The sequence below is a fragment of the Nicotiana attenuata genome, unplaced genomic scaffold (genome assembly GCF_001879085.1).
Source record: "Nicotiana attenuata strain UT unplaced genomic scaffold, NIATTr2, whole genome shotgun sequence".
In the NCBI taxonomy this organism is placed as follows: Eukaryota; Viridiplantae; Streptophyta; class Magnoliopsida; order Solanales; family Solanaceae; genus Nicotiana; species Nicotiana attenuata.
The window spans coordinates 140,003-160,709 of record NW_017672794.1 but is presented as its reverse complement, the minus strand read 5'-3'; the positions used below and the strand labels follow the sequence as shown (position 1 = coordinate 160,709).

At 38.6% G+C, this 20,707-nt stretch overlaps 3 protein-coding genes across 3 annotated transcripts; all 3 read right to left on the bottom strand.

Moving 5' to 3' along the window:
• Positions 1-766: 766 nt before the first annotated feature.
• Positions 767-1,917, bottom strand: LOC109214528 (serine/threonine-protein phosphatase 7 long form homolog). The gene is made up of 4 exons (XM_019378453.1): positions 1,437-1,917; positions 1,142-1,353; positions 871-1,056; positions 767-772 (listed from the first exon to the last, which is right to left on the bottom strand). The coding sequence occupies exons 1-4, from the start codon at positions 1,915-1,917 to the stop codon at positions 767-769; spliced, it is 885 nt and encodes a 294-aa protein (XP_019233998.1).
• A 1,539-nt stretch (positions 1,918-3,456) lies between these two features.
• LOC109214532 lies at positions 3,457-9,078 on the bottom strand. The gene is made up of 7 exons (XM_019378461.1): positions 8,947-9,078; positions 6,867-6,933; positions 6,727-6,785; positions 6,542-6,631; positions 6,301-6,440; positions 4,359-4,416; positions 3,457-4,090 (listed from the first exon to the last, which is right to left on the bottom strand). The coding sequence occupies exons 2-7, from the start codon at positions 6,931-6,933 to the stop codon at positions 3,914-3,916; spliced, it is 591 nt and encodes a 196-aa protein (XP_019234006.1). The 5' UTR covers positions 8,947-9,078; the 3' UTR covers positions 3,457-3,913.
• A 6,992-nt stretch (positions 9,079-16,070) lies between these two features.
• Positions 16,071-18,910, bottom strand: LOC109214531 (nucleoside diphosphate kinase 3-like). The gene is made up of 7 exons (XM_019378459.1): positions 18,703-18,910; positions 17,608-17,742; positions 17,400-17,437; positions 17,245-17,295; positions 16,868-17,035; positions 16,675-16,787; positions 16,071-16,401 (listed from the first exon to the last, which is right to left on the bottom strand). Exons 1-7 carry the CDS (start codon positions 18,788-18,790, stop codon positions 16,278-16,280), a joined length of 717 nt encoding a protein of 238 aa, XP_019234004.1. The 5' UTR covers positions 18,791-18,910; the 3' UTR covers positions 16,071-16,277.
• Positions 18,911-20,707: the final 1,797 nt, after the last annotated feature.

The window sequence follows — 20,707 nt, the reverse complement described above, 5'->3', positions numbered from 1 at the left end:
AGGAGCCTCAAAGCCCCCTTGCTGGGGACCACCTCCTCTTCGCCCACGACCAGCTCGTCGGGCACCACCAGCTCGTCGGGCACCACCAGCTCGTGGAATACCACGACCTCGCTGGTACGTGGTTGGGTCAATATAATCAGCCTCGTGTGCCAAACGCTGATCCGATCGTGCTCGCTGCAGTGTCTGGGCAGCCACATCCATGAATCGACGACTATACTCCTCCATGACCACAGGATCGTGGACATAACTCTGCATCTGCTGCCCCATACGATAGACGGTATGCAATCCAATCGCCTGCATAAAGTAATAAATATAAACTACGTATTTGGCACTAAATTATAGGTATATAATTAATAATAACAGAAAACATACCAGGGCCTCGTGTCTCCCGGCGTATGGGACGCACCGACCGTGTGCCCGATGAACTGGGTTCCCGATAAAAAGTCGGGAAACAGTGCGGTACCATGCCATATAACGTTCAATAGGAAAGTGCTGCGGAGGTGGGGTCAATTCCCCTCGCCTGTCCCAAATACCCAACTGCGCGTTAAGCCATGCCATAAATGTGTCGTCCGCCCTGGACCGATCATCCCTCTCATAATGTAAAGCATGCCATGCAGGCGGAGTCGGTATAGGCTGCGGCAGGCCAAACTGACGAAATACCCGCTCTGAGGCATGATGCTCGACAATATCGAGGCATGTGAGCGGGACAGAAGCCCTCCAAATATGTCGGCCAAACGTGCAATACGCTGGCAGGGTACCTATCACCTCATCGCTGTACGGCGTTCAGATGAACTATCAAATAAGAACACAAACCGTTAGTACGCGCGACACTAAGTTAAACAATAACTGGTAGTTTAGTTAGATATTCACCTGTGCGTCCTCCAGCAAATCCAACACATCCCTGCAGAGGGGGAGATTATGATGGGCATCATACTCTCGTGCAAGTCTACGACGCATAACCCACCTATGTGCTAGAGGGAGATGCGGAATTTCTACGTTAGTCGGTAGCTGTGGTAGAGGTGGCCGAAACTGTAGAATTCGCTCCCAGACCCAAATCTAACAGATAAAGTTGACGTAAGTATAAGATTAACTATAACTAGGTGGAATTGTAACTAATGGACATATTTGAATAAGTTGTCACCTGTAGAAGCGGCAGAAAGCCACAAACGTCTCTCTGTGTGCCGATGCAAACCCGACACATCTGCCTGTACAAATATGATATGACAGCACCACCCCAGCTGTATCCTCGAACCGGGTAATATGATGCAGAAAATGGAGGCTCAGTAGGTTCCCCGAAGTGTTCGGGAACAAGACCCCCCCAAATAGAAGGAGCAACAGCAGCCTCGTATATTGCTGCACATCCACGTCCGCTGACTCATCGGTGATAGTATCGTGGATCTGCACCAGGTGGTCTCTAATGGGGACTAACTGTATACGACTAGCCCCAAACGCTACCTCCTCGCCCGCCGGCATGAAACCCATGAGCATGTGCAACATATCCCAATATGCCTGCCGCGAATAATATCTCATCGCCGCAGACAGTAAAACTGGCAAGCCATCAGCGGATAGGCCATATAAAATCTCAGCGTCCTGGAGTGTGATGGTGGCCTCGCCGATGGGCAAATGGAAAGTGTGCGTCTCTGGTCGCCACCGCTCAATCAGGGCCGTCATCAAAGCATAGTCGAGCTGTATCCAGCCAATGCTAATAATCCAATATAGGCCTATCTCCTCCAGGTAATGGACCACATGGGGATGTAGAACGTGAGGAGGACTCAAAAACTCCCACAATAGATCCACTCTCCTGGCCCGGAAAGTCTGCGTAAGCAACTGTCCGTCCCATATATACTCGGATCTATGCTGGGGCTGTAGGGCTAATAGATCCAACGTCCGAGGGCCGGGATGTATAGGCGCATCCATGTTGTCAACTATAAATTCATATTTTTTTAATAACTTAATTGTAAAAATTATATACATATATATATTTTTTTTTTTTTTGAGGCCCAGTGGCACCAAACTATCATTAATAATTATGTATTTTTTTTATAAATTTAAATTCATATTTTTTAATAACTTAACTGTATAAATTATATATATATACCTATGGGTTTCGGGCTCGATATTTTGAGACCATGTGGCACCAAACTATCATTAATAATTATGTGCTTTTTTATAATTTAAATTCATATTTTTTAATAATTTAATTGTACAAATTACTAATTATGTGTGTGGATACAATTATTAACTTAATTGTACAAAGTTTGCATTTTCAACTACCAATATAAGATACTTAAACAAACGGAATTCTCAGCTAAAATACTACACATTTCTACGCTACAAGGCTCTAAATTTTACTACGCTAAAAGGGTATACGTTTTACTACGCTAAAAAGGTCTAGATTTTACTACGCTAAAAAATAATCTAACTAAATATAAAAAAATAAATAAATTTAATTGCAAATAAAACACAAAATGGCATGAAAACACATATATATAAATGAGGATATTAACAGACAAATTTATTTGACAAATTTATATTTTTTTTATAAAACAATAAAATTAAATCCGGATAAATTTAACATGCTAGTTTCGGAAAAAAAATACAAACCGAAATAGAACACATACAAATCAAGTAATATGCATTATTATAAAAGTTTCAACTTAAAATAAATCGAAATGCCTCGATTTAGATTTTCAGAAAGTAAATAGATCGAAATTTTGACTTCGAAAGTATGAATCAACAATACCACGAAGCTCTATACAGATGTGGGACCTACGTGCTTCAACTTTTATGTGCCGGGGGGACCCAAAATTTTTTTGTTTTTTTTTTTAAAAACGAGGGCAGCAGCGGGTAATGGGGGGACCAAGAAGAGGGGAGAGTAAAATAATGGAGGAGGGGCACCGACTGGGCACGGTGAAGGAGACGGATGAATTTTAATAAGGGGTATAGCGCCAGGTATTATGGCGCTATACCTGAGCTGTGTCAGCTTTTACAGTATAACGCCACAATACCTGGCGCTATACTTAATGGTGATGTTACCGTTAATATATAGCGCCAGGAACTGTGGCGTTATATATAAAAAAAGTCACATTTTTTTTTACCACCTATTTGTGTAGTTTGAGTCAAAAGGATCCACATTTTGGTTCCGGACTCGAATTGTAGCAGTTGGCAATGATGGTGATAGTGACTACTGGTGGAAGCAGTTGGTAAATGTGACAAAGTTGTGGAGATGGCTAGTGGTGAAAATAGTTGGATGTAGTAGTGGCGGCTGGAGTAACAGTAAACGGCTGGAGTAACAGTAATGGTAGCAGGCAATGATAATAAATAGAATGGTGGCGAAAATACATTCTCTGAAAGTAGAAGTCTATACAAGATTTGATTTTTGATTCATTCCTATTTAAAGATAAATACTTATGAAAGAAAGAAGTCCATTTAATTAAGTTGAGATCTCAATGATTCAGATTCAAACATCTGTTGGATTCAACCTATTTAAAGACAAAGGCATAGTGCCAAAAAGAAACAAGCAATGCCTTGTCCGTGGTTCGGGACAACTGTTATCATATATGCTTCCTACCAAACAATACAAAGCTATAAGACTTACGAATCAAACATAAAGAAACTTAAGAATCGAACGAAAACCCAGAAATGCTATACAAAGTTTTTTATATGGATAGTTATAAAGCGCATCTGCAAACAGTTTTCGCCGTTCCTCAAGAAAAGATAACATTCTAAGGCTGCTAAGGACACAAAAAGAACCACAATGATCAGGTGCAGAGAGCTCTGCTATCACTTCACAACACGGACCTAAAGGACTAATCTGCAACAGCACACAGCATTAGCTGCACAGTAACCTGTATCACTTCCCAAAACAACATCTAGCCCATAGCACATGGAATCAGCTGCACATGATCTGTCATCACTTCCCAAAACAACCTCTAGCCCATGGCACAATTTGCTGCCCGCCTCCATTTCTCCTTGGAGCGTTATTCTGCTGGGATTGCATCTTCATCCTTTGTTCCTTCATATTTGCAAATAGAGAATCCAATGTCTGAGGCCTCTGCTTTGACACTGGCTTGACCTCCTGCCTTTGTTGCTACACACACAACACAAACTGTTACATTTCTTCAAACCTTAGAAGATGCATACAAGCTGATCTACAGAACCGACAGCAGCAAGAAGGCAATGCTTCTAAAAAGTGACAAATCAGACTATCAAAAAATGGAGACACCTCCAGTGATATGGTCCTTGCGGAGTTGGACTCAAATCCAAGCTTTCAAATTTCAATGTGGGAATAACAGAAAAGCGAGGACCTTTATAAGTTTTAGAACAGCTATATCAATTCTAGTTTGACCCTCAATTACCTTAATAATAAACCGGCCACCATTTGCAGCACCCCTCTGAACCGAAGGAGCCCCGAACCTGCAAAAGGAAAAAAAGAATTGGAGCAACTGTAAGGAGAAGTGCTTATCCAAAGATCTCTTATTAAAAGAGTGAGCAGCCCCAAGTTGCAGGATCTATGTGCGATGGCAGAGCACTATAAGCAAGTTCGTGTATATTTCCAACTTACCATCAGTCTGCTAATTAAAAGTTCTCAACTAGCCAAACCTTAGAAACAAAAGCGGCACCCAGAAACAGAACTTCATAAGCTCATCTTCCACCAGAAGGAAACAAAGTCCAAAGTAGAACTATCAGAACATTGATATGGGAGAAATAACATCCTTGGGATCTCATCATCAGTCAAATATCCAAGAGTACTTCTAACTTCAGCAAAAAGTAAAGCTTCACCAAGATTCCAGAATTGCTTCAATAGAATTGCAAGTAAAAGTTTCGAACTTCGCAAAGCCCAACTGCGAAACTTGGAGCCCCTCGCACAACCCACAAACCTAAAAACTTTTGGTAAAACAACCTAATATGCAGAACATGCAATATCTATCCTCCAAAACAGTGCAAAATGCTCGGGAGTTCCTCTATTCAATTCTTTTCCTTCTTCTGGTTGCTGAAGAAGACTTTCTTTCATAAGAAAGAAAATACTTACTATCTTTGGGATCTGACCCTACACCGCTGCTCAAGACTTAAATGGATCAACTCTATTACATAAGGCATTTCTAACAATATCCGTCCTTGTACCTATTTTGGCATTTTTAATTTCCGGAGTGTTAACCCCGGTAAGTCTAGATTATGGCACACAGTTGGATACAAACCCCTGGAAAGAGAAGTATCACCACTTGCATGTCCCGGAACAACCATTTCAAAATGAATGGTACCATGCCAACCATAGAACAATATAAGTAACATTGTTTAAGGTGGTAGACGGCAAAACTAAAAATGCACAGCAGCCTCGCAAGTTCATTGCTGAAAGGAAGCAGATGAATGCCATGTGTCATGCTCCATGCCTTTCCGAACTTCTTATCAACAACAATTTTGGAAGTTGGGCAGAGGAAATAAAATCAGAAAGAATTGATCATCCATATCCCAGAGGAAATTCAAAGACAATTACATGTCAAATAGTTGAGTTACTTCGAACAGAAGCTTTCACCAGGACATACTTCAATGTGACTCAAAAGGGAATCAATGATGATCAACTTTCAAAGAACTAATGAGTTATTTTGGGACAAGCTTCTCTAAGGGTGTCTGTTCATATGAAAGCAACCATTCCAAAACCACAAACTTACGAGACATAGTATACCCCATGATGCTAGTGCTACCAAACAAACCTCCAGAAAATATACACTTATTGCCATTACGGGGAAGATCTCATCCATCTCATACTCCAAGGGCAATATTGCAGCTAGGTAAAACAATATATTGTAACACATTCTTTTCTCTATGCCAGCTCTCACAGATGCACTTTAATCCACCTTAAAATTTCCCAAGTCTCGGGTGTCCAATACCAACTTAAAAGAGTAGGACTCAAACTCAAAACATGCAGAACAAACTTAAGTCCACTGACACATTTTATTTTAGATGCAATGTTCTGATGGAAAATAATCATCATTTGACACTTGAACAAACATCCAAATATTGTAGCGTGAACGACACCCCAACCAAACTAACAGCATGGTTTAGAGTATATAACTTCCAAGGATTGTAGCTTGAACATCACCCGACCAAACTATCAGCAAGCTTTTAAAGTGCATAAAGGAGAGACACCTGGCAAATTCATCAACAATAAATAGGACCACAATTTACCTGCATCAAATGAGAGTTAAATTACTCAGAATTTGACATGCGCAGCAAACCAGGATACTAATGACCGACTAGCTTAATCATATATTAACTTCACAGTTCACAGTTTAAACACACCTCTGTTTATTTACAGTCACTGCTCGGCTCCGATTGAAAGGCCTATTGCGAATAGGAGCAACTGCGGCCTTTTTGGCTGCCTCAGTTGCCAAAGGGAACTGGTCTCCCTGAAATTTTGATCTTCTTCGAGCAAGAGCCCCCTAAGCATAAGAATATCAGCAAAGGAGTATAATTCAGCATCCACCAATACGAAAAAGAAACCATCAAATTCTTCATAGGTTGAGAGAATTGTGATGAGTACCTGTCTCATAGATGATCTTGTGTCCATAAACTTTTGTATCTTAGCAGATTTATCCTGAGCTACATTATTAGAATATTTTTGGCTTCTATTCTGCAGAAAGCAAATGATAAATATTAAAATCTGTTTTATATCAAACTGACAAAAGCTGAAATGAACACTAAATGGTCAGAGAGCGATGTGCTTACTGAAACTCTTTGCTTCTTAGGCTTGGTTGTGTTTGTTCTGGACATCTTGATGATATCATCTGCAAGCACAAACTGGTTATCAGCAAAAAAGGAAGAAAACCAAAAGAGACGCGTAAAGCATGTGTAGCTGACAATAATACCTAAAGTCATGTCCATTTTCTTCTCTGTAAGAGCAATAGCCTCACTTGTTAGTGGTTTAGCTGCCATCTGAGAGAGGAGGAAAGAGTCAGTCAACTGAACACAGGATTGACAACATGGAGACTATCCAACTAAACTTGAATATCAGTAGATGGAAGATCAAGAGAAGAAGAATCTCAATGCTAGCACACACTAGAACCCAGAAGCTTGAAGCACATTATTCAAACGACAGAGAAACTTATAGGTATTAAGTAAAAGACCAAAGCAATTGTTCAAATAGACATGTGTTAAAGTAACTGCACACACACATGAGATCCAGATAAAAATGGAAGCTTTAGTTGCTTTTTCCCACACCTTTTCAAGTGGTAACACATCTCTACAGCACTCAACCTTTTAAGGATCCCCATTAAGAAAGAACAGAAATAATCAGGCCTTCTGCTCATAAATCAGCTCTCCCCTCTCACATGAATATCTAGAAACTAAATTCCTGCCCTTCCCCAGCTATTATACTTTTTCATCACACCATACGATGAAACTAACTCCAAGCTCGAGTTCCCTACCAGTTTCTCCAACTTCCCAGGCTTCCCGTCTAAAATAAACTAGAGGAACTAGAAACAGAGAGCAGCAGTAGTTGTTCTTAGAAAAGGCAAAATTACGTTAAATTTATAGCTTCTCCTCGGAGAATAACCCAAAGACCTCAAAAGGAAACAAAGCCCAAAAGAAAAGCACGGTGAAGGGGAATAAGTTCTAGCAGCAGCAACAACAACAACGCCTCAATCTAGATAGAATTAGCTACATGAATCCCATTCTTATATACAACTGTCCGAGCTAGCTTGCGCACCTCGACTATCACACCGACTACCTCCCCCCCCCCCCCCCCAAAAGCACAAATACCGATACAGGATAACTCTACCCACCAAGCCTGAGACAGATGGGAAGAAATTACATAGTGTTTTTACCTCTGTTGGGATTTAACCTGAAACCTCATGTTTCTCTCTCACTTTGTTGACCACTAGGCCACACCCATAGGTGCAATTAGCTACATGAATCCTTCAAACATACTATCTTATTAGGCATTCATTAAAAACACTAGAGGTTCTACGTACCACACAATGACATACATAACTCTTACCAAACCAAAAAGACTCTCATCAAACTAGACCATAATATACAAGGGCAAGAGCTAGCCCTTCGGCTACGGGCCGAACCCGGTAGATCCGATCTAAACTTAGTATTTGTCTATACAAATTAATTAATATGTACAAATTACTGTTAGAACCCACTAACGTAAAAGGATTAGAATTCCATACCCATAAGCTTGAAATCCCAGCTCTGCGTCTGATAATATGAGTGTAACAACAGAAACTAAGCCTTACTCTCAACTATTTGGCACATTAATTATAACTTCCAGAACATCAGGAAAATTTTCACAAGCCCACATAACAAAAGGCTAGAGTCTCCAAATAACAAAAGGCTATAATCATAAAATTAAGGCTCCGATAGCTATAAAATTAGAGAGAAAAATTAAACTTGAGTGAATTAAATCACAATTTTTTACTCCTTCAAAACATTTCGCAGTGTATAACATAAAAACAAAAAGGAGCTCGTACTCTCAGCTTTTGGCATCATTAGTTATAACTTCTACAAAAGTATGAAACTTTTCACAAGTCAGGCATAACAAAAGGCTAGAATCCTCACATAACAAAAGCTATAATTATAAAATTAAGGCTCCAATATCTATAGAATAAATAAAAAAACTAAACTTGAACTAATTAAAAGACAATTTTTACTCTTTCGAAACATTTTGCGGCATAATAACATGAACATGAATGACAAAAACAAAAACAAACAAACAAAAAAAGCTCGTGAGTAACGCAAGTCCACACAACAAGAGGCTATAATTATAAAATTAAGGCTTCGATAACTACAAAAAAATAAACTTGAACTAATTAAATCACAATTTTTACTCTATCAAAACATTTTGCGGCTTAATAACATGAACATAAATAACAAAAACAAAAATAGAGCTCGTAAAACGGAACTATCTTTAAAATTGAAAATTTCTGGAAGTAAGATTGTTACCTGATTATGTTTTCGAAATCGAATTAGAAGAAGAGATTCGTTAATATCGCTGATATTGAAGTTAGGGTTTCGAGCTTGAGAAAAAGAGAAAGTTCGAGACGGCGAAAAATTTATGGTGAACTGAGTATGAAGTAAGGATATTGACAAATATATATATATGTAGAGACGGTGCAGGTGCACCGTTAATTATTGGATCGGGCACGAGCCAATCACGTGCTCTTCGCTAGAGTTTTTTTTTTTGGTTGTAAGAGATAATATATTATTAAAAACTAAGTAACATTACAAGGAAGTTTCTCAGCCATCCCATTGGGATCGAAACTGAGAGGATTTACAAAAGTACTAGCGCTATGAACTGCATTAACATTCCCCATACTAGCTAATTTTATTACAAGCTTGCTCCGATATTAGTCTACCATACAATCTTCTATCGGCATCATCCTTCAAGGCTGCCTCCACCAACTGAGTATATGCGTGATGGATGATTATTTTATTCATAAGTTGTAACTTGATACTATCCCTAGCCAAAAGATGAGCTACTGAGTTTGCTTCTCTGAAGTTATGTCTGAGCAACGGAATCCCCAGCTGTGCCATTAACCACCTGCATGAGGAGATAAGATGATTATAAATTTGGTGTTCTTTGTCCAAAAGTGAGATTACCTCTGTTGAGTCCGTCTCTATCTCGAGAGGCTGGAGCTGAAATTGGAGTGCAACTTTAAGGCCTGTTTCCAAAGCTAGTAGTTCTGCATGAGTGTTGCTGATAACATTAGTTAATTTTTGGAATCCTATTATCCAACTGCCGTTGCTGTTTCGAATGACTCCTCCCAATCCACCCATGTTTGTGTTGTTGATGAAAGCACTATCACAGTTGAGTTTAAAACTCCCCCTAGAGGGCTTTTGCCATCTGAAAGAGATAAACTTGGTATTTTGTGAGGCTAGTTGGATGTTGGTGAGGTATTTGAATTCAGCAGCTTTAGTAAGGGGATTTTTGATTGGCACTTCATTCGACACATTGTTTATATTGTTATTATTGCGGTTGAGCCATATATTCCAAAGGCAGAAGGGGTAGACTTCTCCCATTCTAGGGCTTGAAAAGATATGGAGGGTTGCATGAGCCTAATCGAGTCTAACCAGTGTAATTTGGTAGAGGATGGAGGGGAGATGCCCAAATTAGACCAGAATTTGAGCACTATAGGGCATGTTAGGAAGATGTGGTAAATATCTTCTACAAGCAGGACAAATATCATCTATATTAAGCCCAATGTGAAGGAGATATGTTCTAGTTGGAAGCTTCCTATGGTAGCATAGCCAAAGGAAAAAATATAGTTTCCTAGGTACTTTTAATCTCCAAATCCAAGAGGTATTGGGGGGGTCCTTAGGAGAATCTAGCAATCTTATGGCCTATTTAATACTAAAGATGCCATTAGTGGTGGGTTTCCAGTAAGACTTGTCTTTGGGGGTGGTTGAGTAATCTATATGGATACGTTTGATGGCATTTTTAATATCGTCAGGGATAGACAAAGAAAGGTTGTCAAAGTTCCATTTTCGATCAATTAGGATGTTCCTAACTAACATGTTTTCCTCGCTCAAAGTAAGGGGGCCTTGGATTAGGGTACTGAGAGGTAGGAAATTTGGAATCCAACTATTGTCCCACAACTTGACTCTAATGCCATTACCTATGTTCCATGCCAAGCCTTTGTTACAAAGGTTCCAACCATTCAATATATTTTTCCATATGAAAGAGGTGTATTTTGGTGAAGACTTATTCAAATATTGATTAGTGAGAGTCTTAGCCCAAGGGGCAGTAGTATTATATAAAGGCGCCAAGTGAGATTTGCAAGAATGGCATGGTTTTTAACATTAGCTTTGACTAGTCCAATACCCCCTAGATCCTTAGGAGTAATAACTATATCCCAACTAATTAAGTGGAGACGTTTTTTCTCTAATGTAGAGCACCAAAGGAAGTTGCGTTGCAGACGATCAATAAGTTTAAGGGTTTTTTTAGGAAGCAGGAAGTATTGCATCGCGTGATTAGGGATGTTACTAAGAGTAGATTGAATCAGTGTTGCTCTTCCAGCTAGATTTAGGCAATTTAATTTCCAGTTAGCAAGTTTGGATCTCATGTTGTCCAAGATGTATAGGAAATCAGTGTGCTTAGGAGAATTAGTAATAATAGGGAAACCTAGGTACCTACCAAAATGTTTGCTTATAGAAATATTAAGAGATTTGAAAATATTTTCCTGAAGGGATTGCGGGCAATTAGTGGAAAAGATGATTTTTGACTTTTTGTAATTGATTTTTTGTCCTGAAAGTTTACAAAAAAGGAGAGGGTATTAGCAATGGCTTCACAAGATTTATTATTGGCTTTGGCCATTAACGTAAGGTCGTCCGCGAAAAAGACATGAGATAGGTCTGGCCCTTTAGGAGTTAGCTTGATGGGGTCCCAAATTGCACAATCAACTTGGTGATTTATAAAACGTGAAAGCATCTCAATACAAAGAACAAAGATATAGGGTGAAAGGGGGTCACCTTGGCATATACCCCTAGTAGGCTTAAAGTAATTAGTTCGAGTGCCATTGACGAGTATGGCAATGCTACTAGTGGTAATACAATTCATTATGAGATTAGTCATATTTGGAGAAAATTTGAAGTAAACAAGAGTTCTATAAATTAAAGACCATTTAAAGTAATCGAAGGCTTTTTCTAAGTCTAACTTGATAATCATGTTAGGCTTAGAACCCTTAATTTTGTTGAACTTGTTGATGACTTCTTGGATGATGATACTATTATCACAAGCCCTTCTGTTTTTAATAAAACTAGATTGAAAAGGGCTAATGATTTTGGGAAGGAGGGATTTTATTCTATTAGCAACAATCTTAGTGACTACTTTGTAAATAGTATTGCAAAGGCCTATTGGTCGAAAATTTTGGAGAAGGTTAGCATTAGGCACTTTGGGAATTAGGCAAAGGTAGGTATAGTTAAGGTTCTCCGGAATTTTTTGCGTGTGAAAAATATTCTTAACATAAGTAATAACAGAATCACCAACCACTGACCAAAATTTTTGATAAAAAAAAAGGGTGTATACCATCCGGACCAGGAGCTTTCATTGGTTTAAACGAGAAAATGGCATTTGATATCTCTTGGTTAGTGACAGGAGTATCTAGAAAATCTAGGCTCAAATTATCAAAGCATTTAGGGGAATTGATAATATCAGTCCTATCTGAGGTGGAGAGAGAAGTGGTGAAGATGTTGCTAAAATACTCTAACGTGTGATTTTTAATATCGGAGGGGTCATCAATCCAGTTACCCTCATCATTTTTGAAGTGAGAAATTTTATTGGTTTTCCTACGGATAAGGGTGGAGATGTGAAAAAATTTCGTGTTAGCCTCACCATTATTAAGCGAGTTAATTCTGGATCTAAGTTTCCAAAAATCCTCTTCTAACCTAAGAACATCATTATACTCGTTTACAAGCTGATTTTCCAGGTTGAGGAGAAAAGAGCTATTAGGGTAATTAGTGGAATTTTGAATACCTTTAGTTCTAGCCAGCAGAGTTCTCTTCCTTTTAAAAATATTATCAAAAGTCTCCTTATTCCACTTAATGGCTTCATGCTTAAAAAAAGGGAGAGCCTCCTCAAAAGACCTATCGCTCCAACAGTCTTTAACAAGTTGAGGAAATTAGGGATGATAGCACCACATACTTTCTAGTCGGAAAGTCCTAGATTCTGGATAACTGAAATTAGGGTTAAACTTTATTAAGAGCGAATTATGGTCACTGTATGTCCTTGGCAAGTGATCTACTATAGCATTAGGGTATTGGTTAAACCAACCCTCATTTACAAAGCATCTATCGAGTCGCTCCATAATGAGCCCTTTATTCTTTTTCCTATAGTTCGTCCAAGCATATTTTGGACCCTTAAAGCCAAGGTCAAAAAGTTCACAACAATTAACCAGATTCCAAAGCTTGGTAGTTTTCTTAAAATTAATAGGACGACCTCCCTATTTTTCCTCAGAAGAAAAAATATCATTAAAGTCGCCTGTTACTAGCCAAGGGACTTTATAATTATTATAAATAGTGGTAAGGTTATGCCATATTTTCTTACATTTATAACTATCTGTACTAGCGTAAACAGTACTCAAAAGCCAAGGGTTTTGGTTAGGAAGTATCTTGATCATTGCATGCAGCTCCTGATCATCCCTAACCACTTCTTCTACTGTTATCATATTGTGCATCCATTTGATGGCAATCCCACCTGATCGACCATCTGATGGAATTTCCACCATCTCAGAAAAGTTGAAGTCATGCTGGATAGAAACATGATCCTGCATGCGAGTTTCTAAGAGAGCTACTAGGCAAGGTCTATGAGTATCGATGATATCTCTGAAATTCCTACGAAAATTAGCATTGTTGGCCCCTCTCACGTTCCAGACTATGAAGTTAATTGGGCGTGTCATTTGGAGAGTTTGTCTGTTGTGGCTCCCCTGATTCTCCTCCAAACGTAAAGGTGGGCCTTCCCTCAGAGAGGGATTGAGCACCACTGCGTATTTTCCTGCTGCAGGGTTTAGTGGGGGCCTGATGTCCATCGAGCATTTGAACAATGCTGCCGAGCAGCTGATGATAAACTTATTGTCTTGCCTCTCCTTGTAGAGTAATATTGCTATTTCTCTTAGGCTTTTGAACTCTATTCGAGATTCCCTTAAAGGTCTTGCTGCTGCCTCCCCTTGCTCTAGCAGTGAATTGCCCAGGTTTTGTGCGTTGAGAGGTGGTTGGACATCCATTGGAGCATGATTGTCTTGGTTCTGTGGTATCACAGGGTTTATCCCCTGTTGAGCCTGGTCCGCTGCTTGCCAAGCTAGGAAGATTGGGTTCATCTGATTTTGTGGAGGGAAGAATGGTAGATTTTGAAGAGGTTGGATCCCATATGCTGGGTTGAAGTGAATTGGAAGACCCAGTGGGCCTGCATGGCTTGGATTAATGCTGGAGGGGCATTTGGAGTTAATGGAATCAGGATGTTGGTTAACCAAGTTTGGTTGACATAGTTGTTCATCGCTAGTTGCATTCCCTCCATGATAAGCTGGGCTAAGAAGTTGGAGTTTTGGAGGATTATGACAACCTTTTGTCCCTCTATGTCCAGACTGAAAGATGCTGCATGGCCCAGAATCCCCCTTTCCAACCAAGATTAGGGTTGATGATTCATTGGGAGCGGGTATTGTAGAGTAGATGAGAGGAATGTTGTGGGGTGGGAGTGGAGGAATATTGTCCATTTGAGGGTGATTTGTGTGTGGTATTCTGAAGAGGTTCGTCCTGCGTTGAAGGAGGAGTGGTAGTCGAGGCATTATAAGGATGAGAGGAGTGTTGGAGATCTGAAGATTTGTGGGGCACTTGAGTAATAGAATCGTGGGAGATAGATATGGAAGATATGGTATCCACTTGCATGGAGTCTGATTGGGTTTGCGTAAGGTTTTTATCGTTTTGGAGAGAAGGAAGGTCGATTGCCATTTGTTGAGGAGTGGAGAGTTTGGATTGCATGGTATTTCTCACCAGAGGTTTGTCCTTAAAACCATGGGTGGTAGATGATTTGGAGGCATTAGGGGAAGCCAAGTGGCTGGGAGGGCAATTTTCTATATTATTTGTTGCCACGTGGCTCGAGCTGTCTTCCATGCAAACCGGATTTTGCATAGAGAATGTCGAAGAGCTGTTTTGTCTCTTTTGGCTTATTTCAATTTCGTTCTTGGAAAGGGATTGTGTCAGTTGGTTGTCATCCAACGTGTCTAAAAGGTCGAATTTATTAACAGTGTTTAATTTCGGATTTTTAGAGGATGAAAAAAGGTTTGTAGTAGTAGAAGGTTTTTCTTTGTATATGAAGTTTTGAGTGTTAGTAAACTTTCAAGTATTAGCATTGAAGGTTTTTGCCTTGATAATCACGCTTTCCTTATAATCAGATTTCTTAGTGGGGCCTTTGGGATGAGGGTTGCCTTTACTGGGATGATATCTTTGTTTGGAGAAGGAAACTACCTTCTATTGGTCCTCCTCGATAATGATTGGGAGTGGATCAGTGGATTTGGGAGAGATATTGTTGGTAGAGGAGGGAGTCATGCGGACATAGTTACACTTAGACTTAGTATGGCCTAATCTACCACAACCCCTGCAAAGAAAATTTTCTCCTTCATAAAGTATGGGTTGTTTGTGAGAACCTATAAGGATGAATGGAGGAACTGGGTAATCTAGAGGGAGCTCAAAGCATAACCTAGCGTATCTACCCCTTAAAGTAGCGGATGTACAAGCATCTATTTTTAAGAGCTTGCCAATTTTGTTGCCAATCCTTGCGAGAATGGTGCTATCATAGAACTCCGTAGGGAGCTGAGGTAGTCTTAACCAAACAGCTGAGATTTGTAATTTCTCCTTAGAAGCCACGAAACTTGGGACCCATTTCTTAACAGACAAGTAGTGGCCATTGATGAACCAAGGACCTTGGTGAAGTTTACTGGCCATATTGACTTCTTGAGAGAATTTATATCCAATATTGGCTGAAAGGTTAATATGTAAAATTCAATTTTTTTTTAAGGTTCGGTTGAATATAATCATGAACTCATAACGTTCAAATCTTGACTCCACCAAAAATATATAAATATTCCTCGACAAACTAATTTCTAATATATTGTTTCTTTTTGTAAAATTTTTACAAATACCAATTTCTAACAAACTTGTACAACATAACTACAATTATTTTTGTAATTTCTTGAGTTCAATCAAAAACCTGCTTCAGATCATTAAAGTCGAGAATTGCAGCTAATATAGACCAATTTGAGATGTCCATTTTAGCCCTTAACACTTCTAAAGCAGTGAGCGTAGAGGCAAGTCAAAAGCCGTTCACTCATACCATAGAAATTGATAAATACTTACCCGTATTTACACCAAACGAAGTAATTTTTAACCTTACCATTTAAAAATTACTTTAAGAATACACATCGCTTGACCTTGGTTAGAAAGATAAATCTATTCCATTTATTAGTTTGGTGTAAACGCCGAGTGTGATTATTTTAAGTGTTCACTGTTTAAGAAAGAGGGGGGGGGGGGGGGGGGGTTGAAGCGTTGCACCTAATCTTCCCTTACAGAAAACACTATGCTCGGAGCACAACAAAGAAAAATGCAATCGACAAAGCCTCAGCAGCATTTCAGTACATCTGATTATTGAACAATTAAAATAACAATATGCTAAAGGTTATGTTACTACTAGCCTAAGACAATTGGCATCAGATTTATTCAGATAATCAGTAGTTTCTGAGTCTTATGTGAAGTTAATCGCAGATTAAATTAAGAGAAAAAACATTTGCTCAGTTTACACCATATATCCACTTCTCATCATTGCTTGTATATTTAACCAACTCTTCTAGTTTGAACCATAGTTTGATCTCATCCTTGGCAGTCTCGGGGCCGTCGCTTCCATGGATGATATTCCTGTACAACAACTCGTGTTAACGGCAATATGCAACAGCACAAGAAGACCAAAAAAAGGGCAGCCTGATGCACGAAACATCCCGCGTTTATGAAGGGTCCGGGGAAGGGCCGCACTACAAGGAGGTGTGCTGTAGGTAGTCTACCCTGATGCAAACATCAATGGCTGATTCCACGGCTCGAACCCGTGACCAATAGGTCACACGGAGACAACTTTACCGTTGCTCCAAGGGTCAAGAAGACTAACTATAGAATTAAGGCAAGAAGTTTTTGTACCTTCCGACTACTACAGCTAAGTCACCTCTGATTGTTCCAGGTTCTGATTTCTGTGGATCTGTCGCTCCAATAAGCTTTCGTCCATATCTAATTACTCCCTCACCTTCCCACACCTAGAGATTCATTATGGAATTACTTAAAGTGAATCATTTTGTCCAACAAGTAAATTTAGACTTAGCTAAATGTCTCTAACCATTGCAACAACAGGGCCAGAGCTGAGAAAATCACATAGGCCGTTAAAGAATGGTCTCTCCTTAAGGTCATGATAGTGCTTTCCGGCAAAATCCTTAGATGGAACCACAATTTTGATCGCAACAAGCTTGAAACCTTTGCGCTCAAAGCGCGATATGATTTCTGAAATCTGCAACAGAACAAAACTTTCTAAGACGATTGGAAATAGACCTCACATCAGTATAGGATTCCAAGAACTTACTAATCCAATTCGACTCCATATAGAACATGAAAAGTGCAAAATACTGTTCCAACCACTTAATCGAGAATGAAGGAAAACACATAATACAGGAATTTATAAGAAAAAAGGAAGTAGCATTTTAACACTACTTAACATACCAAGCCCCTTTGTACTCCATCTGGCTTGATGGCTATGAAGGTACGCTCCATCTTGTACGAAAAATATTGCATCATGTTAGTAGTGAAAAAAAATGAAAATGACGACAAATGCAAGATGTAACATCTCAATCAAAGGGATAGTTAAGATAGTGTACCTCAGCAGCATGTGCTTCTTGCTCCTGGATCATGTAAGCTATATAATAAAGAGAGAAACAAAACAAATGAAATTAGACTAGAGGTTCCTATTTCTCTGGTAAGCTATTGCATACAGAAAATTCAAACTTTACCGAAGTTGCATTTTCAAAATGACACAAACTTGAACAGCAACATTAATTTAACATAGATACGTAATAAGATATGAACCTGCAGCAGGAAGGGCGAGGATTCCCGAAATCCAAGCTCTAGATGAATTTCCAGAGTCAGTCCTGCCATATGAAGCTAGAGAAGGCACAACTCCTCTCAAAGAAACTGTGGCTGCTGCAGCCGCTGTTCGTCCCCCTGAAAATAGGACAAGTCATATTCACACAATCAGGGGCGGAGCTAGAGTGCGGGTCCGGCCGAATCCAGAACCTTTTTTCAAACCATGTATTTGTCTTAAGAAATCCATTGAAATGTACAACTTATTAATTTAGAACCCGGTAACTTAGAAGGATTACAATTCCGATCATAAGGTTCAAATTCTGGCTCCGCCTCACCACACAATTACTTGTTTTTCTGCTTTGATAGGTAACTTATGGCTCAACAAATATAAAGGTAAAGACCACTAGTAATCAGAATCTGTCAGATCTATCTCCTTCATTGTTCCATATGACTTAAAATTCTCAAATATCCACTAATCCTCGTTTCCTTTCAAACATAAACACCAATCCACTGAAGGAAGTGGAACACCGGCGAGATAGACATGCCAAATTGGAAATAAATGAAATAAAAGACAGATATAAAGATGAGTATTAACGTAAAAGCTCAAAAACTTAAATATCATGATTGGAAAGCTCAATGCTTCCCCGCCCGCAGATCAAACTCATCATGATGCTAAAGGTAGCCATAGGAACATCTAGGATTTCAAATCAATACACAACTTCACACACACACACATATACGCACACGTGTATACGGATAGAGCTCGAATATCCACGAGGATTTGATATCGATATGTGCACCACACACACATTGACAAATTTTTAAAGCTTAAGTTCCGTGCACTGACATTTTAAAAGATAATTCACTCATGATGCAAGCATAACTGGCTGATTACTCGACTCAAACCCGTGACCTATAACTCATACGAAAATAACTTTACCGTTGCTACAAGGTTTCCCTCACAGACTCATAGTGCAAAAAAAAAATTACATGGACAGTGCATATTAGATACATCCAAATTTTTATATACATTTACAAAAACGACCTCTTTCATGAGTGAATAAATTGAAATTAAATAGAAATGGAGCAAAAATTTACCAGAAAAGGCACGAGAACTCTGCTTAGAATAAGCAGAGAACAGAGATTTAGTAGCTCGTGAAGCAGATCTGCAAATCTGAGAATTCATCTTCAAACAAAATTCAAATCTAAACGCTAAAATAAAAACAAATCTAATGCACTCTTTTGTGAAGAGTGAAATGTAGAGAAGGAAGAGAAGGAAAGAATGGAGTAGTGATCAGTGACTGAGTGAGCTTTTATTTTGAGGTAACTGATTTGGTATCGTTAATGCACACGTGGTCCACGCGCTAAAGGGGAGCGTGGGAGGAGAGAGTTTGGGCTTTGATTGGGTCAAATCTTAACCGAAGTTTGTTGGGCTTTGATTGAATGAATCAGATTCGTTGTTTTGTAGTTACGACTTCGTATCTTTGTTGCTTTCTCATTAGATCTGAAACACGTGCATTTGTTTTATTGGTTAATTAATCTATATTCTTACTTTCATTAAATTACTTAACCACGATAAGTTGATATCGTTTGGTGTACACGTCAAGTGCAGTGGCGGAGCTAGCTTTATTAGGTGCGGGTTCGGTCGAATCTAATCACTTTTGCTTAAATATTATATTTATATTAGAAAATTCATTAAATATATGTAAATATTTAATTGCGAATTCACTAAGTAAGACGAGCTGTAGGTTTTGTGACAAATTTAGAACCCATAAACTTCATATCATGGTTCCACCTCTAAGGGTAAGTATATATCATGTTTAAAAAGGATCCTTAAAAACCATTGTTTTTAATCAACTTTTGAATATCTCGATTATTTTTCTGAATATTTGTTTATTTTCAACCAACACGAGTAATGGATAATTCGAGTTGTGATAGGAAAATTTTTAAAATAACAATCCAGTTCTTAAAATCTGGATTTGTCTGGTCTAGAGATGATCTTGATTTGGCCTTTATTAATCTTGATTTGATACATTTGGAGGAGAAGGTAAATCACATTTTCACTACTAGAGTACAGTAAATTTTACTCTCTAACGATGTAATACATATTAAAATTACTTGGAAGTTACACGCAAACAAGTGTCTACATAAAATACGAGTTGGTAATCTGAAAAAGGAAGAAAATAACTTATTAAAATCAGTCAAATTATGGTTTTTTTTTTTCAAAAAAGAGGAGGTGTGAAATATTTATCTAGATTGAGTTAATCCCATAGCTGCAATTCTCTTGAAAAACAATGTACCTGAATGTTGGTTAAAATGTGATTGAAATATATATATATATAAAGTAATCAAAGAGTAACGACTAATCATTCTTATTCGTTGATTGTGTCCGACCGGATTCTTTATTCACTATACCTTTACCACTTGATATTCTATAAAGTCCCAGTTGGTATCATATTTTTATTCTACATAGTATCCCATATTAAATAATATTTAAAATTTCGCATAAACTATGAATTGATAATGCAGAATTGATACCAGAAATCAAACTGAGTTTTTTCCTTTTTCCCTAACTGCAAGAAGTCGATTCAATTTATTCCTCTCTATGTTAAGAGGGTATGAAAAGAACGGAATAAGTATAACTTAAGTCGACGTTATTAGCACCATAACCATTATTAAAGAATGCAGTGCGTAAACAGAGTATAGGCAGCCAACTAGAGAACAAGAACAAACGCAAACCAAACAAAAAAGTCATATAAAGCCTCTGAGTTCAGCTAAAAAATCCCAAATCAAACATAACATGAAATAGGAGGGAACAGCAAACCAAAATAAATCAGTCTATCAATGATGCCTCTGCGCCAATTAGTTAAAGTCGACTATATGAATCGCTTATATGTGCCGTTTAGGTTTTGTCATTCCAGTACTGAATAATAGTGTTCTAAGACAAATTATAGGTTCTCTAGACAAATTATAGGTTCTAATCTCACACTTACCCTTACGCGAACATACTACTTTCTAAGCAGAAGGATGAAAGGACTTCTGATAAACATTGAACCTAAAGTAAAAGGACAAATGAACCAAAAGCAGGAAAGGACAAATGACA